Source organism: Ruditapes philippinarum, unplaced genomic scaffold, assembly GCF_026571515.1.
Source record: "Ruditapes philippinarum isolate M1 unplaced genomic scaffold, ASM2657151v2 ctg1649_1_1_1_1, whole genome shotgun sequence".
Taxonomy (NCBI): Eukaryota; Metazoa; Mollusca; class Bivalvia; order Venerida; family Veneridae; genus Ruditapes; species Ruditapes philippinarum.
This window is the reverse complement of record NW_026860787.1, coordinates 1744-28377: the sequence shown is the minus strand read 5'-3', so window position 1 is coordinate 28377 and position 26634 is coordinate 1744. Positions and strand designations below refer to the sequence as shown.

Here is a 26634-nt window from a genome sequence, read left to right as displayed (position 1 = left end):
GGAATCATCCATAACTGGAAGCGCGAGGTATTTTTGTTACGTCATATATTTCGTAAATTGTTGTTGACGTAATAAAGTTTTTTTCGTCAGGAATCCATAAGCATTGTGATGTTGACAACTAAAATTGATGGGCCGTTCTTGAATTATGGATTTGGAACATGCTTAATTATGATGTGTTTCATTTACATATTTCATTTGCTAACCCAGATAACTCCACAAATTGAACAATGTTTTAATAATGAAAAGGATTATCAGTTTAAAAAATCTGGATCATCAAAAGTGTAGGAGTCAAGTCATTCAGGATTTTTGATCTACAGTACGGAACTTGACAGAAACTGGCAATGAAAGAATCTTCAGAATGCGAATTTGTCGTGACTTTTATAAAGTTCATAGGGATTCTATTCAGCTTAAAAGTAAGTGCAATTTCTAGATCTATTCCATGTGACTCAGTGTTCTTGTTGCTTATTTTTCATTTTTTAAAGTTTTCCATCATGCATTGCAACTAAACTGTTACATCTTGTAGGTCCAGCTTTGTAAAATAATCATGAAACGACCCCGAGAACATCATGTATATTTTAGAAACATGACACGTGCTTTCTCCCGTTCATCTTCAAATGAAGAGTACTTCGGCAATGGCTACGAAAAATAAACAACAGAGATTTACCATAGAGAAATCAAAATTTGCTTTCACAAGAAAAGGAGAAACTTTAGAGTAAAATCCTAAAAAGTCTCGAGGGTGACTTTTTTTTAGTTTACAAAAAAGTTTTATTTTTTATTCAACGTCGTTTTGTTAATTCATACCAGGCAAAAGTTCATTTCCATTTTTAATGGGACAGACACCCTCTATCAGAAAATGGGATATAATTTATTCAAACAAGGCGATTGTATGGAAGCCATAAGGTAATTACTCTAATTAATAGTCTTATAAAAATAATATGCGTGTCTTCTTCTTCTGAAGATTTACGGAATGTAAGTTATAATATTAAAATGTAATGAAATTTTGACATACAAATGAGCCGCGTCACGACAAAACCAACATAATGGGTTTGCGACCAGCATGGATCCAGACCAGCCTGCCCATCCGCGCAGTCTGATCAGGATCCATGCTGTTCGCTATCAGTTTCTTTACTTGTTATAGGGTCTGTAAGCGAACAGCATGGATCCTGATCAGACTGCGCGGATGCGCAGGCTGGTCTGGATCCATGCTGGTCGCAAACCCATTATGTTGGTTTTGTCATGGCGCGGCTCAAATGTATCTTGACAGAAAGCGTAATTAAGGTGCTCAATCTAAGCAAGCGTCATTTTTGTCATTGCAGGCTGTATAAAAAGTCGTTGGGTATATCGTCAACTGCTGGAAAGGACTTTGAACCATTGACATTACAATCTGTTAGTTACTTAGGGGTTGTGCACGTAGTTCTTGGTAATAACTGGCTTATGTTTCTTCAGAATCAATATTATCCAATGCAACAATTCACCTCACCAACCATGTCAGATGTATACAAGTTGAAGCTATTATATGAATACATTTAGTCTGTACTTTTTTCTTATTGATGTATGGATAATTCATGACCAATGTACTGTACATATGATGATCATGTACATGAAATATCTTTGTTCTCATTTATTAACAAAATGTACGATATAATTTCTTTACTATTTAAATTATTTTGCATAATACTTGAACCGCTTTTATTGAACGTCTTTATTTCCTTACAATTCATTCTTCAATTTAGGAACTTCTATATTTTAGGTAACTTTGATCTTGGTGAAAAATACCACTCAACTTGCTTGCGACGAAGCGAAGCGCTCCAGGGGAAAATTCACCCTAATGTAGGTAATGCTTTAAACCGGATGGGATTGCTTTATGACCAACGGGGCGACTCGAAAACAGGACTGGAGTTCTTCAAGCAAGGTCTTGAAGTAAAGAGAAAATCAAAAGCTGCGCCTATATCTGTTGTATATTCATTAAGCAATGTCGCCAATGGTTACAAAGATATGGGTATGTTCAAGGAAGCTCATAAGCTTGTTGATGAAGCCTTTGCTATTCTGCAAAATCAGAAAATGAACATGCTTGATGGATTTTCTCTTCTGTATAATACTAGAGGTAAAATATATGCAAGGGAAGGAAAATTTAAGGAAGCATCTGAGGCGTATGGCAAAACTGTGGAAATAACCAGGCAGGTAGAACAGACCAGTTATATTTACATGAAAAGATTGGTTAATTTGGCGGAAGTCCTAGAAAAGAGGTGTAAATTTGCCTCTGCATTAAAACTTACAAAAGAAGCAATAGGATTAAAAGATAAAGTTATAAAGGCACTTCCACACAACTCCATTGTAACCGAATGTTTACAATGTATGTCTCGAATATACGACCTTACTGGACAACATGACAATTATAAAGAAACTTTGTACAAAATAGATAAAGAATGTAATAGACTTGCTAAAGAGTGTACACTACTAAACAATCAGCAAAAGCTAGACCAAGTTAATGAGACCATTCAAGACTTACAGATGAAGTTTAAGAATCTGAAAGTGTAGAGAAAAAAAGTGATTTACTGATCAGTTGGCAATCATGTGAGCGTAATAATATCTGATAATAGCTGTAATACACAAGAAGCACGATGTAAAGGATCACATTATTTTGCACACCAACTATCCAAATTTTAGGGGTTTTGATATATAGAGGTCAGAGTGACAAACATTATCCACAGGATATGATTTAAATAACGTTTGTAGAGGTCCGCTAGCACATGCTACATGCCAATATAAACGTTTGTTTGTATGTATCACCAAAGCGGTTAGTTGAGAGTTGTATTGCAAATAACCGTTTATAAACGGCCATAAAGTTCCAAACTTTCTTAATTGGAGAAAAAATCAAATAACTTCATAAAGTTTGACATAAGCCATGTATAGTTCTAGTTTATAAAATAGCGACATTACAAATGTGCATTAATATTATTTCCAGGACCAAACCAAGGACCCGATAATCGGTTTCATATCATGTTGTAGAGGATCACAGTTATGTTACAGGCCAAATATATACTCTATACCACGTTGATTTAAACAAGACATAAAGTAAATGTACACATTAAACATTAGATTTTGTCTGAGAAAGTCATTACAGTTGTGCCCCTTCCATTTTTACATACGACCATTTTAAGTCTTACACCACATAACTGGCGACGACAATTTTGAATTTAGAGGTAAAGTTTGAACATTAATAGGCATGCGTCAAAATAGTCTGCATATGTTAAACTAAAGTATAATGGAATATTGCCTTGGCAATGTGTTAAACTAAAGTTAAATGGCATATTGCCTTGACAAAAGTGATATCCAAATAATGTTTTGTCCAGCTTTAGACATAACAGTCCAGTAAGGAATGCTTTATTTACAGATACATGTAATTGGTAAGACCTGAATTCCATCTTCAATCATATCTACTTCATAATCTGCATCGAATATGAAAATAGGAAAACATTAACAAGAAACGCATTTTCTGTATTCAGACAAAATCTTTATTCAAGAAGTCCAAAATGACAAGATAACAAAATCATGCATATTCCAAGATTCTACTGAACCATCTAGGGGATAAGTAGATTCAAAATCTAGACTTCAGTCTACCATTCCACTTATAACCAAATAAACATGTCAGTTTTCATTTTGAACATAAGGACATATAACACCCACATGTAATTACAGTCCTTATGCTTTAAATCCCCAACTTCACACAACTTCCTCTATTTCTCTGAACATGTGAAGTACCATTCATAATATGATAAAACACATCTATGTCAAGTAATGATCCAATTCTCTATTGCTATTGGTTATATAGAATCCCTGTAACAAGTTATATAACCTTACAGATACACCAGTGTAGTAAATCCTCTAGGCAATTACTGTTATATTACAGGTTTAAAGAGATGTATCACACCTCACCATGTATACCAATAGTATAACCAGAGCAGATTACTGAGAAACGTGTCTTACATTAACATATGGAAACTGACATCTTTAATGGTTATGTAAAAACAGCAACTTGAAGTCTATATAAACTTTAGAGACAACTATAATGTTATACAAATGTCCATAAATACTTGATTAAAGTATTGACAATACAAATGTAAAACACCAATATTTATATATATGTAGCTAGGATTCTAACCTCAAAAGCAAATTAAAATCACCAAAGCGATTAACAATGTAAAACTTGACATGGACAATATTTCAAAAATAAGAAAAAAAAGTGTAGACTTAACACCATCAAATGATATCAAAATAATCATCTGAATTAAATAAAGTATTACCTCTTAACTTCTTAAGAAAGGGCAAACATGAACTTTATAACATCTTAAAATGAGTAAATGTTTTTTAGAGCATGTAAGATGCTTATCACCTGAAAAAGTAGCTCTAAATGTGAAATTATGTCCCATAACAGTAGAAAAATGTAAACTTAGTAGTATTTTGACTTCCATACAAAATACTTTAACACTATAACTACTAATTGCAAAAAACAACAGAGCGAAAAACGTTTATTGGCCAATAAGTATCTTTTAGTTAACTATAACATACATGTAAATAGCTTTTGAATAATCAAATAAAAGCATTTCTTGGACATAATGGACCTTCAACGTCCTGACGTTCTAACTAGGAACTACTTCACCTTTGTTCATTATGATGTTAAGTGTTGTGGTAGGGATATTTGTTAAATTGTTTGGAAAATTCTTTTAAAATCATAGTGTTATCCAAGAAATCTTCTATTTCAAAATGTGCACCTAAAATGCACCAGAAGCCACCATATAACATGAAGATTTCATTTTTTTCATGGGGGGGGGGGGCATATAATGGGGGAGGGGTTAATTTCGACTTTCAAACAAAAGCCCCCAAGCCAAATATTTCTGGATCCGGCCCGTAAGCGTATCCAACTGTAACTTATAAATGTGCATGAAGATCAGTTTTTACATATTGTGTGTCTGTTTTTTCTTCTACTGTTTGCTTGCATTAGCATTGCTTCAAATAGATCAGAACTGGACATTTCCCATCATAACTTTATCATACGACCAGTTATTTAGGACAATACAGGAAAATAAAAAACAATTCTAACGTTCTGACCAGGAGTAAAGCCTTAAAGTGAATTGGTCTATAATGGAAGGTATGTAATACAATAATAATTATGTTGATATCATTTAGTATCAGGCATAACAACAAAACCACAAAATAATTAATATTCTTGGCAGGTGTGAGATACATGATGTGATCTTAGATATATTTTTGATAAAAATTAAATCTGTTACGATGAGATATGCTAAATCTGGCTAACAGCAACAGGTATATTGAGCTGGCTAAATGTTAGTGTGGGCAATAAAACACTATTAGGGGATAGGATTTATGCTGGAACATGATTTTGCAATCACAGAACGTTGGATTTTAACGATACTACATCCTTGCGGAATGCGTTACGACGACAGTTGGTACGCTTTTCATGCTTTTAAGGCTGCTTGGCTACTGTACTATTTGATAACGTGTTTACATCGTAATAGTTGACTCGACCGCCGCGGCAGTCTGTAATTATCCTAGTGAAACAACTTATATTGCACGGATTTTTAGCATTTACATGTATTTGTAAAAATACAGTGGACTTTATTTTTTAAAGCAAAACAATGAAGTAACCAGCGATGTGGATCCGGCTGGCGTGTATAAGTTTATACACAAAATACATAAATGCGAGCCTTAACAACGCACCCGGAAGTAATTTTAAATAGTGAAGAAAAATCATGTAGAAAATGATATTTTAAGTGGTTAGATGGGGAAATATGTAACGTGTAATATAAAACAGATGTAGATTTTTCAAATACAACAAATCTATAAAAAAAAATAAGAAAATGAATACAACAGCGATGGAAACTTCTATAGATTCGGAATCAAGTCCAGAGTATATGTTTATAGGTCGGGATCACGATTTCGCTGTGTTAAATGAGAAGTGGTCTTCGTGTAGGATATTTGGAACATTTGGTTTACGTGCAGTAGGCAAATCAAGATTCGTGAGAGAGTTTATCAGACGGAAACATATTGATGTGTTACCTGTTCATCTAGACACGGTGAACGATGTCCGTTCTCTTTATTCTGTCCTATGTGCTTCACTTAATACAGAACCTGAGATTCAAACTGTATCATCAATAAGATGGATGAAACATGTAACGGACGAGCTCAAAAAGAATTCAAATGACAGACAATTAGCTGTTTTCTTTGACAACGCTGAGGATACCATTGAAAGTTCATTTAAGGACAATCTTTTGTCATTGATTGTTGCTGTAGCCAAACAATGCCCTCGAGTGAAGATCTTTGTAACTTCTACTACAAGAATTCAGTTTAGTCAACTTAGCAAGGTTTATTGCTTACATGAATTAAAACCAATGAGGTACACGGAATCTAGACTTATGTTACATACTATTGCCCCTGATATTGACCTTGGTACATGTGAAGATGTTATAATAGACCTTAGTGAAGGACTTCCTCTGTTGATATTAATGATTGGTGCAGAGCTGAAAATTAATTTGATATCTCCAGAACAAATGGTTGACCTTTTGTTGCTCAGCAGACTCGAAACCCTCAGCAAGGAACACTATCCGGTTGAAGATAGAGTAGGTATGACTCTTGTTTTTGTTGTTCTTATCACAGACAAACAAAACAAACAAACAAACAATAATTTGTCGATATAGATATACCAATAAAAGAATAGATTTTATTTTAGTTTTGCAGCATATAAAAAGGCCTAAGTCACCAGACACAAGAAATGCGAGCATATAAATATGTTCAAACTTTCTAATCTCTGATTTTATTTTGGTATTGAAATCGCTAAAATAGCAATATTTTTTCTTTCAAAATAGGACGTATCAATTTCACAAATTTTGCACAGAGTTTAAGCTTGAAGATTTCGACTAATCTTGACATTTCTCTTTATCTTGTTCAGTAGTATGTACCCTATGATAATTTTTGTTAAATTGTTGTTTATATAGTGGAAGTATAGATCTATATATATTTCAGCTGATGTTTACAGAAACTTTATTCAGCGTTTATCGACTGTATATCAGCAGTACTTGTCCAGTCTTAACTATATCCCTGGGTCGTTTAATGCAGAGGAAGCCAGTGGACTTTTAGGTATGACTGAGTGGTATCTAGCGATTGGCTCACCGTCATAGTAAAATAATTATTGCTATGTAAATTAATTGTCAATTTATTGTATAGGTACCAGTTTTAAGATAAAATCTAATGGTGATCAGTTCAAATTGCTGGTAGCTTAATTATCAAAGACAGGTAAAATCGACCTTACTCCATCAGACTTTGAAACTTTTAACTTTTTATTCCGTTTGTTGTGCTCATTTTGTTTTGCGCATACACACTTTATTATTTTACAGTGCACTACATGAAAACAATGCACATATATTATATTTCAATTTTCTAATATAGCCGTATTGACCTTACAAATAACTTTGTATCTTCATTTTTCCCAGATTTTGGAAGTGTAGCAATAGCAAAGCAACAAGGATTAAAGCCAATACTGGTCAGACACGTGATCAACTATGACACGTCATCCCAGCGTTTCAACATTCAGGGAATACTTCGAGAGGTGATCAATGCAAACTTTGTTATCAAAGATTTGCCAGGTATAAGTTCTCTAATCTTATTCTAGCAAAATTACATTAAACTATTTATTAAAGCTATAAATATAGATGTCCCCTTTTAGGGGCTAACCCCTTTGTGGCGGTTGCACCACCCAGATATGTTTTGGGAAACTTTATGCTTATGCTTTATGACATTTAATAAAATATTATGGTATTTTATAAAAAATATGCCCGTTTTTCATTCAAACATATCTCTTTTGTTTCGTCTGCATCCATACAAGTTCGATCATCTTAGCTGTGACTCTTTCCGTGCACAAAATCATGAAAAATGGATGTGGTGACTTTGAAGCGTAAGAAAGGCTATACAGATAGAATATATAAGTGTATATCATACTGAAAAGCAGTAAAGATCAAAACATAATTACCGTGAAATTGTTTATAAATTTTATTTAAGTACAATTAGGCAGTTTTGACAAATTTGTAACGACCAAATATATTACCAACGGTTTTGAAATATTTGAAATACAGTGTACATTAATAAAGTGTAGCTATCAATGTTTGAACTACATAGTCAACAAGATGATATCCATTAGTTATTATTTCTTTTATTTTTAGCTATAAGGATGAGATATTGTAAAGTGTTCACTAAAGTTATGAAAGATATCGCCAAGAAAATGCCTACAGATGAATATACACGAGCACTGTCAACATTTGTTGATGAACAACCCAACTTACGGAAACTTCTATATGAAGTCAACAATATCATGCAAGAAACGTCTACATACCCATTCTTTATCGAAATGGCGTCATCTTGTACTGAGCTCATCGAAATATTTATGCCAAGTAATTTTAAACATCTTTATTGTTGTTGATCACACAAATTAAATTTCACTAACATGTCACTTGGAGAATTTGTTGCATGCATGCATTGGACTGCACGAAGAAAGAATGGTTTTATGATCAGATTGTATAGATGACTATTATACATACTATTTGTGTTTACAATACTAATAAGTTATTTGCTTGTTTTGATTGATTTATTGATTGATTAATTGATTGATTGATTGATTGTGTTTACAATATTCATCAGGTGAAAGTGAGCAATTTTACAATGGCTGCCTAAGATTAGCGGATAGATATGGAAAGGACGTTGACAAGGCTGTCGTATTGATAGCTGTTGGAACCATGGAAACTTACACAAAGGTTGAGTTTTTATATTAATAATAACATCTTGCTCTATGTTCTACTTATGTTCATTGAGAATTTTATAAATTGTTGTGTCATGAAATGTTGTGTAATGAAAAAAAGTATTTTTTCTAGGGCGACCTTCACACCGGTATAATGAAGTACAAATCGGCGTTAGATATCATCGAAGATAAAGGAGACCGTATCCAACTAGCCACCCTCTATCAGAAAATGGGATGGAATTTATTCAAACAAGGCGATTGCATGGAAGCCATAAGGTAATTACTCTAATTAATAGTCTTATAAAAATAATATGCAAGTCTTCTTCTTCTGAAGATTTACGGAATTTAAGTTTTAATATTATAATGTAAGGAAATTTTGACATACAAATGTAACTTGACAGAAAGCTCAATCTAAACAAGCGTCATTTTTGTATTGCAGGCTGTATAAAAAGTCGTTGGGTATATCGTCAACTGCTGGAAAGGACTTTGAACCATTGACATTACAATCTCTTAGTTACTTAGGGGTTGTGCACGTAGTTCTTGGTAATAACTGGCTTATGTTTCTTCAGAATCAATATTATCCAATGCAATTATTCACCTCACCAACCATGTCAGATGTATACAAGTTGAAGCTATTATGAATACATTTAGCCTGTACTTTTTTCTTATTGATGCATGGATAATTCATGACCAATGTACTGTATCATATATGATGGTCATGTACATGAAATATCTTTGTTCTCATTTACTAACAAAATGTACGATATAATTTCTTTACTATTTAAATTATTTTGCATAATACTTGAACCGCTTTTATTGAACGTCTTTATTTCCTTACAATTCATTTTTCAATTTGGGAACTTCTATATTTTAGGTAACTTTGATCTTGGTGAAAAATACCACTCAACTTGCTTGCGACGAAGCGAAGCGCTCCAGGGGAAAATTCACCCTAATGTAGGTAATGCTTTAAACCGGATGGGATTGCTTTATGACCAACGGGGCGACTCGAAAACAGGACTGGAGTTCTTCAAGCAAGGTCTTGAAGTAAAGAGAAAATCAAAAGCTGCGCCTATATCTGTTGTATATTCATTAAGCAATGTCGCCAATGGTTACAAAGATATGGGTATGTTCAAGGAAGCTCATAAGCTTGTTGATGAAGCCTTTGCTATTCTGCAAAATCAGAAAATGAACATGCTTGATGGATTTTCTCTTCTGTATAATACTAGAGGTAAAATATATGCAAGGGAAGGAAAATTTAAGGAAGCATCTGAGGCGTATGGCAAAACTGTGGAAATAACCAGGCAAGTAGAACAGACCAGTTATATTTACATGAAAAGATTGGTTAATTTGGCGGAAGTCCTAGAAAAGAGGTGTAAATTTGCCTCTGCATTAAAACTTACAAAAGAAGCAATAGGATTAAAAGATGAAGTTATAAAGGCACTTCCACACAACTCCATTGTAACCGAATGTTTACAATGTATGTCTCGAATATACGACCTTACTGGACAACTTGAAAATTATAAAGAAACTTTGTACAAAATAGATAAAGAATGTAATAGACTTGCTAAAGAGTGTACACTACTAAACAATCAGCAAAAGCTAGACCAAGTTAATGAGACCATTCAAGACTTACAGATGAAGTTTAAGAATCTGAAGTGTAGAGAAAAAAAGTGATTTACTGATCAGTTGGCCATCTTGTGAGTGTAATATCTGATAATAGTTGTAATACACAAGGAGAAGCATGATGTAAAGGATCACATTATTTTGCACACCAACTATCCAAATTCTAGGGGTTTTGATATATAGAGGTCATGACAAAAATTATCCAAAGGGCATGATTTAAATAACGTATGTAGAGGTCCGCTAGGACATGCTACACTTAAACGTTTGTTTGTATGTATCACCAAAGCGGTTAGTTCAGAGTTGCATTGCAAATAACCGTTTATAAACGGCCATAAAGTTCCAAACTTTCTTAATTGGAGAAAAAATCAAATAACTTCATAAATTTTGACATAAGCCATGTATAGTTAGTTTATAAAAACGTCACGATTATCTAATAAATAGCGACATTACAAATGTGCATTAATATTATTTCCAGGACCAAACTAAGGACCCGATAATCGGTTTCATATATTGTGTAGAGGATAACATTTATGCTACATGACAAATATAAAGTAAATGTACACATTAAACATTAGATTTTGTCTGAGAAAGTCATTACAGTTGTGCCCCTTCCATTTTTACATACGACCATTTTAAGTCTTACACCACATAACTGGCGACGACAATTTTGAATTAAGAGGTAAAGTTTGAACATTAATAGGCATGCGTCAAAATAGTCTGCATATGTTAAACTAAAGTATAATGGAATATTGCCTTGGCAATGTGTTAAACTAAAGTTTAATGGCATATTGCCTTGACAAAAGTGATATCCAAACAATGTTTTGTCCAGCTTTAGACATAACAGTCCAGTAAGGAATGCTATATTTACAGATACATGTAATTGGTAAGACCTGAATTCCATCTTCTATCATATCTAGTATATCTACTTCATAATCTGCATCGAATATAAAAATAGGAAAACATTAACAAGAAACACATTTTCTGTATTCAGACAAAATCTTTATTCAAGAAGTCCAAAATGACAAGATAACAAAATTATGCATATTCCAAGATTCTACTGAACCATCTAGGGGATAAGTAGATTCAAAATCTAGACTTCAGTCTACCATTTCACTTATAACCAAATAAACATGTCAGTTTTCATTTGGAACATAAGGACATATAACACCCACATGTAATTACAGTTCATGCTTTAAATCCCCAACTTCACACAACTTCCTCTATTTCTCTGAACATGTGAAGTACCATTCATAATATGATAAAACACATCTATGTCAAGTAATGATCCAATTCTCTATTGCTATTGGTTATATAGAATCCCTGTAACAAGGTATATAACCTTACAGATACACCAGTGTAGTAAATCCTCTAGGCAATTACTGTTATATTACAGGTTTAAAGAGATGTATCACACCTCACCATGTATACCAATAGTATAACCAGAACAGATTACTGAGAAACATGTCTTACATTAACATATGGAAACTGACATCTTTGATGGTTATGTAAAAACAGCGTCTTGAAGTCTATATAAACTTTAGAGACAACTATAATGTTATACAAATGTCCATAAATACTTGATTAAAGTATTGACAATACAAATGTAAAACACCAATATTTATATATATGTAGCTAGGATTCTAACCTCAAAAGCAAATTAAAATCACCAAAGTGATTAACAATGTAAAACTTGACATGGACAATATTTCAAATGATGTAAAAAGTTTGATAAAACAAAAACCCAACATTTAGTAATGAAAAAGTACAAATGCATATTTACAAAGCTATTGTACAGTATAAATCTCCAGTCACATGTTCATTTTTCAAAATCATTTTTTCATGGGTTGCATTTTTAGACGATGTGTAAATGTATACACACAAATAAAGCATGAACATTTTAATTTTCATTATTTTTCTGAATTTTCACTTAAACATAATGAATAACTTAAATCAAAAATTAACCTTGTTGTTAAAATCAAGTATATAATGTTTACAACTAGATACCGGTGTTAACCTGTATACATCATGGTTTTCACAGGGTCAAATACTTGCACAATATAAGCAAACTAATTATTTTTAACAAAAATTAATTCCCAATACAAGAAAATTCTGGCCAGTACTTGGTATATGACAAACAAAACATGCTACCTAATGTAAGCTGAGCAATATAACCCAAATATGGAATGATACAGAAGCTTTCCAAATATATACTGGCAATATAATATATAACCATGGTTTGCTATATATACTGGCAATATAATATATAACCATGGTTTGCTATAAACATGTCAGCAGCAAAGTTACTAAATAAAATCCTTGCATAAGGTGCTATTGTAAAATAATACAAGAGGACTTTTATAACAGCTGACAAAATAAAAGTTGCATAATAAATATGAGATAAAAATTCTAGTTCAGCATTCAAATATTGTAAAATGTAAGTCAGAACAAAGTGACTTTAAAACAAGAATGTTGCCATTCTCATAGTGATGGATACTTGGTGTTGTTTTTCTTTCTTTCGGAAATCACTCTGACATTTTAGTTAGCCATGCTTAGCAACCCTAATATTGGCACCAACATTTCACTGTACAATCTAGAGGTATCAACATAAATCAAATGCAATATATACAGCAGTATACTTATATACTAGGGAAACACATAATTCACAGGGAATACATTTAGAGTATTATTAGTTATAAAACATGATAAAAAATTGCATTTTTTTTCCTAAATACATAGAAATCAAATTGCTGAAAACCAAAATTTGTCTCAGAGAACAAATTAAATGTCTAAGTCACCAAAGACCTTTCCAAAGTGTCCCACAATTTCACAACTATTCAGCAAACAATAAGCAATACGTAACTATTTTCAAAGATAACTGAACAATATTTATCTAAAGGGTGGTTTTGTAATACGGGACATTAATGTTGATAAAGATTATAGGTTAGGTAATACTAAATGTTAAACATAAGCAGTATGAAATCAAATCACGTAAATTAAAATATATATTGGCATACTAAATTTGATTAGTGTAGAATGTATTTAATACACACTGTTTGCACCAAAGATATCATTTCTGATATATATCACCCATTTCATATGGCTTCTTTATTACATGATTTTGTTTAATATTTATCATACCATATATTTAGTAGGAAAAGTATAGTTTTGTCATGACTACAGACAGAACTGGTTATTTACTGGTCATCATCATCACCACCACAATCATCATCATGATTCACTTAACATTTATTTCCAATGTATTAATGCACACAAGCACATATTATAACTCTCCCTTTAAAATCACTACAAAAATATTAAAGGTCCAGTATGACTCAGAAATGCAAGCATTTTTATTTCTCAAAAATGTTTGGGATCTTGTTACAGTTTCCAAAAACATATTCATTTGCTATATACATGAACTATCTTTTGCATATTTAGTTCTGTTGGCAATTGGTTTTTATAATATTTTGCCTTTCAAACAAAATACCATTTTGTTTACATTTTGCTACCTTTAAGATACATAACTCATGCTCAGCGCTTTTTTCAGTTGTAAAACATTTAACAGGCACTTAATTCATTATTTAAACATAATTAAACAGATGTTTGACATTTCTAAAGAATTTTTAAAAAATTCTGAGGCATAATGTGCCTTTAAATGATATGATAATAGCCATGTTAAATAGTATGAAAGTAATATATACATCACCAATGAAGCACTATGAACATCAAAATGTTATTGATAATAAATTACCATGTACATCAAGGACTTGGCGCAATCTACATATATCAGCATTTTATTAATATGGCACCAAGACATCAACATAGTTTCAGACATTTACATCTCACGCCAACTGGATGTTCAGTGGCAATGTTGATCATTGGAACATAATCTATTACCATTTTAGTCAGGCAAGGATCTTCCTGTCATGTGTCAACTGTACACATATGAGCCGCGCCATGACAAAACCAACATAATGGGTTTGCGACCAGCATGGATCCAGACCAGCCTGCGCATCCGCGCAGTCTGATCAGGATCTATGCTGTTCGCTTACCAACTCTATTACAAGTAGAGAAACTGATAGCGAACAGCATGGATCCTGATCAGACTGCGTGGATGCGCAGGCTGGTCTGGATCCATGCTGGTCGCAAACCCATTATGTTGGTTTTGTCGTGACACGGCTCATATATCTGCAGTTTTAATCAATTATACAAGAATATCACATACATTATTTACTGTATTTAAGACAGATTTTGACAAACCTGGAAATACTTTTTTATGGTGTCAATTTTCATGTTGTCTACTGAAACAATTAAGATCAGCTACTGACTAGCGAAATACTGATACTCTGGATTAAAAAAACATTTTTTTTAAACATTCTTTAATAAGTTACATAGGATTTTTCAAAACATGACATTGAAGTGCTGCTCACCATACTTATAGTATGAACAATTATGATAAAATGGTGACAATTAGAGATCATTTATGAAAATTAACATTTATATGACAAAAGAAAAGGTCTCACTTACATAATTAAACTAATAAAAGGACACCAAAAAACCCGAACAGATGTAATGATTGAGTTGACACATGTGTATACTACACATTTATAACATGTATACAAAATACTATCCTAAATTTCATTCATACTCGTATAAAAATATCACAAAATCCCTGACAAAATCGTTAATTTTAAGACCCATTCTTCATTAACACAAACTCATCAACAACATTTAACATAAGAAATGATACCTAATGACAAAAAAAGGTTACATGAATAAATGAAAATGAAAAAACAAGAAATATGTACAAGTAAGTGATATATTTCCCCTTATTTTTTAAAATTGTTACTTCAGTTTTATGACATGTTTTTCTCTATTATAGGTGCAAAATCCCCAAAATAGTTAATCAAACTTTCATAACAATAACTTTAGATATATGAAAATTACTTAAAATGTAATTCATCATTATCTTTAAAAAAGCAAAAATTCAAATACATCTCTATGATTTTAAGTTTAGTATTTGACCTAATGCATGTACTATCATAAGATTTTCAGTATTAAAACATACCAATAAATGTAAATATTCTCATAAATCTAAGAAAGTATTGTCTCTATGTTTCACTGACTAGAAAAGTTAGCTTATTGACTTTACTGATTAACAAATTTAAAGCTTTAAAAGTTACAAAACAAACGATCAATTCCTGACAATTATTAACCCAAAATCTATGCACCATATATACGTAATGAACTGCACCACAACATTTAGGAACTATTAAATCAAAACTATCAAAACATAAAAAAAAAACATGAAAGTATGTATTTATGAAATAATCTTTACAAAATTTCATTCACATTTAAACAATTATACATACAGAAAGACCCTTGCGAGTATTCTATAAACTACAGAAGTACAAAAATACTGTAAATGCCCTATCACATAATAAATTGAATCACAATTTTATATTGAACAAATCTGAATAATTCAGAAATTTATATCGAGCTATTTTTAGCTCTGAATCATCAAATGACCTATCTATATAGAAAGGTTACCCTAACAAAGTATAACATGTTAGTCCACATCTTCTCAGATAATTGTGAAAAGGGCAAAGCTTAATATATGTCACCTTACAACAACAACAACATGTTAGTGCCTTTATCTTCAACAGCAAGTATCAGCAGATAGAATAAGTTTTAGATATGGAAGGTTTTAGTAATGGTCATAATGTTTGATCACATAACAATTTTGGAGAGGTACAAACAGTGTGTTCTCTTATGAATCCCTGTATGTATGTATATCAACAGCTTGTACAAAACACCATAGAATATAAGCTCAATTCTCTCTGAAATAGCAAACTACAACAAAGGAATTCAAAATGCTCAATAAATAAACACCTTCAAATAATCCTATATTGAAAAATCTACTATACCTTTACAACACAAGTCTTATCCAGCATACAAATTGTTTCAACATATTCAACATATTGTTTCTGTTGCCTAACAGACCCAATTAATTAAACTAAGGAAAAATCTCCCAAACTTTTAAAACAGGTCAAGACATAGAATCACAAGAAAAATTTAAATCCCAAAGGCTAGTCCACAATTTGTCTCTAATACAATGTTGATCAAAGTTTGTATAATATCACTACTGTCCGTGTCTACAGCTGTATGTCAGATTGTGTAGTTGTAGTATAGGTTATCACTACTGCTGTATGTCACATATTGTAGGTGTAGGTTATCAGATCTAGAGGTACAATTACTCCTCCTCTTCTATCTCAGCAGCAGCCTCCTCGGCCAAGGCATAATACTTGTTGGCCAATCTCCCCTTCATAGCTGCCATAGCACCTTCTGCTGCCTGATTATACAACTCCGCTGTAATATATAGTTGAATAATTTTTCAAACATAGAGCACAAATATCATCTCATGATATATCATGTTATAAACCCAACAAGAAACTGATATATTCAATTGGTTTTAGATATGTAAATGTTTAAAAACTACAATAATATTTCTAGCATACCTTCACACTGAACTATTATATTAAACATACCTGCTCTCTCTGGCATTTTTTCAAGGCCATGTCCTCCTTTCATATACATGTCCGCCATACTGGCCATCAGGGTATAGGGAGGATCATACATAGTACTGTCATACTCTCCGCCTTCATCCTGCTCGTTGACAGAGTTTAACGCCTCGTCATACCAGTATATAGCATCTTCCCATGACTGCTCTCTAAACATATAAATATTACACCTGTACTGTCTAACATCATATATAAACAATGACCTAAAGTCTGCAGTTTTCCTCATCCAGGAGTCACACTATCATTGTTCAAAAGCTATCATTCAACCATGCATTTTGTTAACCATATTTAAGTGCAGGACTGGTAGAAACTCATTAATAATCAATTATTGTAATTAGATACAATAGATTATTGTAAAAAGATCATACATTAATGTGAAAGAATACCTCTTTTTGCCAAGTCCATCTCCTGTCTCAAATGCCTTAGCAACATAGATCATAGCCCCTCTATCTCCGGCATCTGCTGCTTGCACCATGTAGTCTATACCTATATCAAGATTCTCTTCTGGATCCTGTAATATAGCACAGACAAAAAATTCAAATAACAATATAACAAATTTGTCCTTACATCAGAAAACAAAATAACCAAATTTGTTTAACAAAACATAGAAATTACTTCAATACACCCTAAAAATCATTTAAATAATATGAAATAATTCATACAGATATACTTTGAACAAATTGCATGCACCACACCATATGTATCTTATTTTCAGACAAAAGAGACATCTTTTGTTTTTGAAAATTTATATGATTAATTAACATATTGCAAAAGTTTAATGCATATTTAAAGACTCATGATGTTTTTTATGTTTAAATGTTAACATTGAAATATCTTTCACAGATATTTGAAGGTATTGTCAAGTAAAACATACCCCATGTACTTGACAATTCATGAGGACATCATGTTCCATGCCAAGATAGAGTTTAGCTAATGTCAATATGGCTTCCAGCTCTCCTAGCTCTGCTGCATGTACTTCGTGGAAGAGTGCCGACTCCCAATCTATATCCTCTTCTTTCTTATCACAGAACCGACCTATCTCATGATACTTGGCTAGCTCATGGTGTACCTAGTTTTACACAATTTATCTCTGTATATTTTATCATTTAATTGATAGATTAAATATACCAGTTCTTGCACACAAAAACAGTGCTGGAATCAAAAGTATTAGCCTTCGCCACCAGTATAGAGCCTTGCCAGCCTATTCATCCATGCAGCCTGACATTGCCCTATACAGTTAGCTGACAAACTTTAAATTTTAACCTTAACATCCCTAAAATTGATAATTGACAGTTCGAAAAATTAAAGTTGGATGAGTCCATTTAAGAAATTCAGCAGGTTAAATGGTTTATTTGAGAACTATTTTTTATGATTCATTCAATCAAAAGCATTAGTTTATTAGTTTAATAACTAAGGCATACTTTTCTCTAAATGAAAAGCTGCCTGCTTCATAAAGTAGAAAATAAACTTACTTTGCCAAGAGCTGAATCATTAAATTTGACATTGAAATTCATTTTTCTGAGATCTTTTTCTAGAGCGACACAGGAAGGTCTATGCATCTGCTGCATTTGTAACTGGAAGTTGCGGATATCTTCTTCCTGAAAATATAACATCAATATATTTAACATATATGGCCTCTAGCTGTTTCAAATATATCTTATCCTCCACCTTTGTATTAAAGTATGAGGCAGTGAATAGTTTAATTATATACTGTAAAACACTTATTTTTCGCGAGAACCTTATTTCGCGAATTTGAGGCAAAATGTCCAAAATAATTATTTCGCGTCAACATGAATTCGCGACTTCCCGAAAAATGTGAAACTGGAAACCCGATGTCATTTGGATATTTTGCTGCCCTGTCCGTTCACTAACATTGCATCTTTTATCGTGCGACGAATGCAAATATATCCGTATCGAATTTTCTGATAGCTTGCTAATTTTCTTATTAAGTGAAACCGTCTGTCTAAAAATATGTCAATGAAGTTTGATAATTATATGAAATGTGTTCACTGTGTTTGTCATTTATAGAGGATATTGAATGAGTGTAAGTTCAATACTGAATTTATTGCACGAGTTGAATAAAATTATATTATGCGAGCCTCTGGCGAGCATAATATTATTTTATTCAACGAGTGCAATAAATTAAGTAATGAACTTACACGAATTTGATATTCTATTTATCACATACCCAAAATAAAGACCGTTTAAAGTGAAATAAGAGTCATTTTCATTGACGCGCCTTTGTATAACGCTAACATTCAGCGCGTCTTTACACTATGTTTGTATAACGCTAATGACGTCACGTCAAAATATATGCACGGCCGTGCAATACCATATTTACGGAGTCGCAAAATCGGCACGGGTGTGTGATAAATTGTTTTATTTTATTATACTCTGTACCTCTAGCATTGTTATTAGTAATGCAGAGTGTTAAAGTTTCACTGATTGGCCATTCAAAGGCAAGCAGACGAAAATCAATTAAACGGTACTGTAATTTGCCTACCCTGTAGTAAACAATTATGTTTACCCTCTGGCTTAAACTGTAGTTTAATACAATAGGATACAACAAATAGAAATGTTACAAAGAACTCGCAGGTGCTTAAGCATTTGTTCCAAATACCAAAACAGTTATTCTGAAACACTTAAATAGCTACATGGTGTAACTAGAACTGGTTTTGATACTTTCCCGAACATAATTATATATCCATGTGTACGCATTTTTGGATAGTATTCATTTTCGGACAAGTGTAAAGACAAAGTGAATTATTCGCGAGAAATATGAATTCGCGTCACAGAAAACTCGCGAATATTAGCGAAAATAAATTTCTCGCGAATAATAAGTGTTTTACAGTACTTATAGCTCACACGGAATTTCGGTCAATAACAACAGTTTAAACGAAATTTTGAATTGCACAGGCATACTTTAAGGCAAATATCAACCATCATTTTTTAACAGATTTAAAGGGATATTCAGGCAAAATAATGACAAGAATATTAAAATGATATTTTGCACTCAACTCGCGCTAAAATGACATTTCTAAAAGTTTCAGCATGAATTTCTCTTTAAATTCTTTATATTTTGGATTTGAAACATAAATATATCTATATATGTTGAACAAAATTTAGACACCAATAGAACAAGATATGTTTGTAAAACATGTATGCCCCCTATCAGCAGCCAATTATTCATGTGATAAGGTAATTATGCATGACTTCTGACCCAGTGATCAAACAATTAATAAGGGTTATCAAGTATCTACTGGTCATGACCTTGACCTTTGACCCCTTGACCCAAAACTCAATAGGGGTCATCTGCTGGTCATGACTAATCACCATGCCAAGTTTGAAGTTCCTAGGCCTAAGGGTTGTTTTATTATTGATCCGAAACCGTTTTAACATACAAGGTCAATGTGACCTTGACCTTTGACCCCAAAATCAATAGGGGTCATCTGCTGATCATGACCAATCATTATGCCAAGTTTGAAGTTCCTAGGCCCAAGTGTTCTTTAGTTATTGATCAGAAACCGTTTTTACTTACAAGGTCAATGGGACCTTGACCTTTGACCCCTTGATCCCAAAATCGAAAGGGGTAATCTGCTGGTCATGAAAAATCACCATACCAAGTTTGAAGTTCCTAGGCCTAAGCGTTCTTAAGTTATTGATCAGAAACCGTTTTTACTTACAAGGTCGATGTGACCTTGACTTTGACCCTTGACCCAAAACTCAATAGGGGTCATCTGCTGGTCACCACCAATCATCATACAAAGTTTGAAGTTCCTAGGCCTAAGCGTTTTTAGTTAATTGATCAGAAACCGTTTTAACCTACAAAGTCAATGTTACATGACCTTTGACCCCTTGACCCTAAAAACAATAGGTCATCTGCTGGTCATGACCAATCACCATACCAAGTTTGAAGTTCCTAGGCCTAAGGGTTCTTAAGTTATTGATCGGAAAGCATTTTTACCTACAAGGTCAATGTGACCTTTCCCTTTGACCCCTTAACCCCAAAATCAGTAGGGGTCATCTGCTGGTCATGACCAATCACCATACCAAGTTTGAAGTTCCTAGGCCTAAGGGTTCTTTAGTTATTGATCGGAAACTGCTTTTACCTAAGAGGTCAATGTGACCTTGACCTTTGACCCCTTGACCCCAAAATCAATAGGGGTCATCTACTGATCATGACCAATCACCATACCAAGTTTGAAGTTCCTAGGCCTAAGGGTTCTTTAGTTATTGATCCGAAACTGTTTTTACCTAAGAGGTCAATGTGACCTTGACCTTTGACCCCTTGACCCCAAAATCAATAGGGGTCATCTACTGATCATGACCAATCACCATATCAAGTTTGTAGTCCCTAGGCCTAAGGGTTCTTTCGTTATTGATCGGAAACCATTTTTACGTACAAGGTCAATGTGACCTTGACCTTTAACCCCTTAACTCCAAAATCAATAGGGGTCATCTACTGATCATGACCAATCACCATATCAAGTTTGAAGTCCCTAGGCCTAAGGGTTCTTTCGTTATTGATCGGAAACTGTTTTTACCTACAAGGTCAATGTGACCTTGACCTTTGACCACTTAACCCCAAAATCAATAGGGGTCATCTGCTGGTCATAACCAATCACCATACCAAGTTTGAAGTTCCTAGGCCTAAGGGTTCTTTTGTTATTGATCGGAAACCGTTTTTACCCAAGAGGTCAATGTGACCTTGACCTTTGACCCCTTGACCCCAAAATCGTTAGGGGTCATCAACTGATCATGACCAATCACCATACCAAGTTTGAAGTTCCTAGGCCTAAGGGTTCTTTAGTTATTGATCGGAAACCGTTTTTGCTTCCAAGATCAATGTGACCTTGACCTTTGACCCTTGACCCCAAAATCAATAGGGGTCATCTACTGATCATGACAAATCACCATACCAAGTTTGAAGTTCCTAGGCCTTAAGGTTCTTTAGTTATTGATCGGAAACCGTTTTTGCTTACAAGGTCAATGTGACCTTGACCTTTGACCCCTTGACCCCAAAATCAATAGGGGTCATCTACTGATCATGACAAATCACCATACCAAGTTTGAAGTTCCTAGGCCTTAAGGTTCTTTAGTTATTGATCGGAAACCGTTTTTGCTTCCAAGGTCAATGTGACCTTGACCTTTGACCCCTTGACCCCAAAATCAATAGGGGTCATCTACTGATCATGACAAATCACCATACCAAGTTTGAAGTTCCTAGGCCTTAAGGTTCTTTAGTTATTGATCGGAAACCGTTTTTGCTTACAAGGTCAATGTGACCTTGACCTTTGACCCCTTGACCCAAAATCAATAGGGGTCATCTACTGATCATGACAAATCACCATACCAAGTTTGAAGTTCCTAGGCCTTAAGGTTCTTTAGTTATTGATCGGAAACCGTTTTTGCTTACAAGGTCAATGTGACCTTGACCTTTGACCCCTTGACCCAAAAATCAATAGGGGTCATCTACTGATCATGACAAATCACCATACCAAGTTTGAAGTTCCTAGGCCTTAAGGTTCTTTAGTTATTGATCGGAAACCGTTTTTGCTTACAAGGTCAATGTGACCTTGACCTTTGACCCCTTGACCCCAAAATCAATAGGGGTCATCTACTTGTCATGACCAATCACCATACCAAGTTTGAAGTTCCTAGGCCTAAGGGTTCTTTAGTTATCAATCGGAAACCATTTGGTCTACGGACCGACGGACCGACGGACCGACGGACCGACAAGTGCAAAGCAATATACCCCCTTTTTTTCAAAAGGGGGCATAATCACCGAATAGTTTTAAAACAACTCAGGTGACTTGAACAAATCCTTGAAGTTACTTTAACATATACTGTGGATATTGTATGATTGAAACAAGTCAAAATCATTCATTTGACATGTACTTTAACGTTTCCAGATTTCACTGTGACAACTATTGTAAAATCCTAGCGCTCTAACCTGACCCACGCGGGTCAGGTTAGGAAACCACCATTTTACTCTTTATATGGAGAAAAGTTTTGTTCCTTTGACTGTCTAATATATTCATTTTGATGGCATTTACAGAATTAGGAATGAAACAAGAGCTGTCACAGGAGACAGCCAAGCTCGACTAATAAAATACTGGACGCAGTAAGGAGGACAAAACTATGAAAGAAAAATCAATTAGTATAATTATGCATAAAACTATAGTAAAAAAATAACATTTGTTAAAATAAATTCCAAGATCAAGGGAAATAATTCTAGAAATAGTCACGCTAGAGTTATGAACCTTGTCACACAACATGTATGTAATGATAAGAAGTATATATTTGAAGTTTGAAGTAGATACCTTAAAAAGTAACAAAGTTATAATATTTCTTAAAGAAAATCCTAAGTTCAAAGAGAGATAAATCTGTTAAAATTACTTCAAGAGTTATGAACATTGTCACATAAAATATAATTGATTATAAGGAATAAGTATTTGAAGTTTGGGGTAGATACCTTTAAAACTAAAAAAGTTATAGTAAAAAATAACATTTTTCTATTAAAAAAAATCTAAGTTGATGGGGAGATAATTCTTGCAATATTGGTGCTAGAGTTATGAACCTTGTCACATAAGATATGGATGATGATAAGGTACATTTATTTGAAGTATGAAAGTGATCCCTTTAGAAAAAAATAAGTTCCAGTAAAAAATAATATTTTTTAAAGAAAATTCTAAGTTCAAGGGGAGATAAATCTGAAAATATTGGTGTTAAAGTTATGAACCTTGTCGCATAAGATGGGGATGATGATAAGGTACATATATTTGAAGTATGAGGTTGATCCCTTAAGAAATAAAGAAGAAACAGTAAAAAAAAGTATTTTTTAAGGAAAATTCTAAGTTCAAGGGGAGATAAATCTGAAAATATTGGTGCTAGAGTTATGAACCTTGTCACATAAGATGGGGATGATGATAAGGTACATATATTTGAAGTATGAGGTTGATCCCTTAAGAAATAAAGAAGTAACAGTAAAAAATAGTATTTTTTAATGAAAATTCTAAGTTCAAGGGGAGATAAATCTGAAAATATTGGTGCTAGAGTTATGAACCTTGTCACATAAGATGTGGTTGATGATAAGGAACATATATTTGAAGTTTGAAGTTGATACCTTAAGAAATGACAAAGTTATAGTGAAAAATATTTTACTGCACCAAAACTTTAATCTAAAATCTGGACGCGGACGCGGACGCCGACGCCGACGCCGACGCCGGGGCGAGTAGGACAGCTCTCCATATACTTCGTATAGTCGAGCTAAAAAATCAAAACTAAGAAATGAAAATTTTGCCTGTGTCTCCCTTTAAATGTTTGTTATTTATCTTGATTGTGCAAGGAGGTAATATGTAGGAGGAAATTACAAATTCATTTTGATGATGCAATTTTTAAAAAAATTAATTATCAAAATAGCAGTTTCATTCAACACCTGAGATTTAAAACATAAAAGTTACTTAAGTCTGGAGACATTTAAAAGTTGATCTGATCAGGTTGACCACCTTTACAAGAAGAAATTTCTACTACAATAGTCAGAGTGTCTAAATGTGAAATAATCAATATACAGGTGTATATATCATTTAAACTAATGAAATACAATGATATATAATCTAATTAAGCAATTATAAATATGTTCTACTTTATTTATTTAAACAAAGTTTCTTATAACTGTTTATATAAAGCATCTAAGTTCTTTGATTATGAAAAATGTTAAAATTAGTGATTTTTTTTACATCATGGTAACTGATACCAAATAACAGGTCCATTCACAATCAACAATGGTCCTTCACAATTTTGAGACTAGAAAAATCCTTATATACATTGTAAGTGGAAATGAAGAACAAGCCCATTTATAATCAACAGTCCTTCACAATTTTCAGCATGGGATTCACAATTCTAGTGAAAATTCACTGTTTTACCAAATTACAGAAATAAAACTGCTGCCATATCAGAGCCCATTTAATCCATGTTATTATGTCCAGCTAAGCTAAATAGATGGGAACTTAAGATATATCTCATAGCACATTAAAATAGGTGTCTTCCTCATTTTGATCATCTAAAGTGAATACTGACTTATATAAAAGTATCTGCAATATGTAAAATAACATATCTTCAGTTGTACAGATACATATCAGGGGAACTACCTGACAACTATACTTGTTGCCATGGTATGGTAAAGGGGGCTGCTTATAAAAAGAATAATAAAGCATTCCTTTTATCTCTGTATAGTGACTGTATAAGGTGGTTTGTTTTCATCATTGGAAAAAATGGAATTTGTATATATAATATCTATCAGCTTGAGCAAATGATATGACCATATTGTAGCTGGTAACAATGTTGGCAAAATTCTCAGGCTAACTTGCTATTTCACAAACTTAACATGCAGCTTGGTGCATAAAGTTATATAGATTTCGCAAAGGTCTACTACACAATGTAACACGCCATATCTCAAAGCTCAATCAAGCAGTTTTTACTATACATCAAACAGGTGGCCCTATGGGCATTCTGAACCAAGGGATTTTATTTTTACATCTTTTGTATCGGCCAACTAGAAACTTCCTAGCCAAATATAAGAGCTCTTGCACAGGAATGCATCAATATGTTTAACTTGTAAGTCTTGCTTAAATAACAGACATCAAGGTGGGATCACTTATGACCCCAGTTACGTAATTAATATATTATAAAATTTCTATTAGTAATCAATGGGTGTAGAATCTGACTAGAATTATTTTCTGGATTTCATTTTCATTTTTTTTTTATGCATCACTCATAACCATTCATAAAACTTTATAGAATACCATCAAAGGATCATTGCTGTAAAGTTAAGTTCAACTTGACCAGTTTTTTGGGAGAAAATACTCACTGTATAAAGGAGTTTTCAAATAAAAATAAGTAATGGGCATCATGCCACCATATAAGCTCACCACTGAGCACTTTGAGCTTGGGTAAGCTAAAAATCTAACAAACTACTTGATCTTTTCCTATCATAAACAAGAATATAATCTATGATATATACAAATACATGTATCTGTTTTCTGTAGCTCTCTTAAAGTTTACTTTTAAGCAATGTATTAATATTTTTGAAGAGATTCATTTAGAATAGCGCAGATTTTTCTCTCCATTAAACTATTAACTTAGCGGCCATATTTGATCACAAGTAAGGCAAAGAAAATAGAAATTAGAGCCAAAACTGTATCACTACCAAATTATACCTCTATAAATCTGTACTTTCTCAAATGTATATTCAAATGCTCAAACAATATACATTAACAAGGAATTAGTATAAGAAATACAATAAATCATTGTAAAGCAACAAGAAATTGCAAGTTATGTTGAGGGTAAAGCACTCAGTAACCTGGGTTAGAAGCGGCTAATATAATACCTCCGATAATGTACGATTCCGCTGGAATAAAGTAATTTGTCATCAACGTAACTTTTAATAAACTGACTATAGTAAGTTGGAAATAATTAAGAAATAATATATCCCAAACAGTGATTTTATCGCTCAATAACATCACTTTTTGGAGCCCGGTTTGCGGGGAATTTTAATCGGAGGCGAAAGCCCGAGTGATAAAAATAAATGCGCACCCAAACGACAAACAATATGTTACCCAAGAG

General features: G+C 33.2%; 3 protein-coding genes across 3 annotated transcripts; 2 read left to right on the top strand and 1 right to left on the bottom strand.

Moving 5' to 3' along the window:
* The first annotated feature begins 839 nt into the window (after window positions 1-839).
* On the top strand, window positions 840-2930 carry LOC132713390 (kinesin light chain 1-like). The gene is made up of 3 exons (XM_060695964.1): window positions 840-900; window positions 1317-1420; window positions 1751-2930. Exons 1-3 carry the CDS (start codon window positions 854-856, stop codon window positions 2536-2538), a joined length of 939 nt encoding a protein of 312 aa, XP_060551947.1. The 5' UTR covers window positions 840-853; the 3' UTR covers window positions 2539-2930.
* Window positions 2931-5540: 2610 nt separating this feature from the next.
* LOC132713389 (uncharacterized) lies at window positions 5541-10940 on the top strand. The gene is made up of 8 exons (XM_060695963.1): window positions 5541-6642; window positions 7042-7155; window positions 7509-7661; window positions 8235-8462; window positions 8710-8822; window positions 8940-9082; window positions 9246-9349; window positions 9681-10940. The coding sequence occupies exons 1-8, from the start codon at window positions 5880-5882 to the stop codon at window positions 10478-10480; spliced, it is 2418 nt and encodes an 805-aa protein (XP_060551946.1). The 5' UTR covers window positions 5541-5879; the 3' UTR covers window positions 10481-10940.
* Window positions 10941-11406: 466 nt separating this feature from the next.
* LOC132713391 (eukaryotic elongation factor 2 kinase-like) lies at window positions 11407-26429 on the bottom strand. The gene is made up of 6 exons (XM_060695966.1): window positions 26399-26429; window positions 18483-18608; window positions 17885-18079; window positions 17397-17521; window positions 16978-17159; window positions 11407-16798 (listed from the first exon to the last, which is right to left on the bottom strand). Exons 2-6 carry the CDS (start codon window positions 18576-18578, stop codon window positions 16683-16685), a joined length of 714 nt encoding a protein of 237 aa, XP_060551949.1. The 5' UTR covers window positions 18579-18608; window positions 26399-26429; the 3' UTR covers window positions 11407-16682.
* Window positions 26430-26634: the final 205 nt, after the last annotated feature.

What these genes read in the sequence shown, in the direction of transcription:
- LOC132713390 (XM_060695964.1), top strand. Translation starts at nt 854, where the DNA reads ATGGGATATAATTTATTCAAACAAGGCGATTGTATGGAAGCCATAAG. An exon ending in GATTGTATGGAAGCCATAAG is followed by an intron (nt 901 to 1,316) that starts GTAATTACTCTA and finishes TTGTCATTGCAG; the next exon opens with GCTGTATAAAAAGTCGTTGG. An exon ending in GGTTGTGCACGTAGTTCTTG is followed by an intron (nt 1,421 to 1,750) that starts GTAATAACTGGC and finishes TCTATATTTTAG; the next exon opens with GTAACTTTGATCTTGGTGAA.
- LOC132713389 (XM_060695963.1), top strand. Translation starts at nt 5,880, where the DNA reads ATGAATACAACAGCGATGGAAACTTCTATAGATTCGGAATCAAGTCCA. An exon ending in TGTTATCAAAGATTTGCCAG is followed by an intron (nt 7,662 to 8,234) that starts GTATAAGTTCTC and finishes TTTTATTTTTAG; the next exon opens with CTATAAGGATGAGATATTGT. An exon ending in GGTTGTGCACGTAGTTCTTG is followed by an intron (nt 9,350 to 9,680) that starts GTAATAACTGGC and finishes TCTATATTTTAG; the next exon opens with GTAACTTTGATCTTGGTGAA.
- LOC132713391 (XM_060695966.1), bottom strand. Translation starts at nt 18,578, where the DNA reads ATGCAGCAGATGCATAGACCTTCCTGTGTCGCTCTAGAAAAAGATCTC. An exon ending in GATGGACTTGGCAAAAAGAG is followed by an intron (nt 17,160 to 17,396) that starts GTATTCTTTCAC and finishes TTATATGTTTAG; the next exon opens with AGAGCAGTCATGGGAAGATG. An exon ending in AAAAATGCCAGAGAGAGCAG is followed by an intron (nt 16,799 to 16,977) that starts GTATGTTTAATA and finishes TATATATTACAG; the next exon opens with CGGAGTTGTATAATCAGGCA.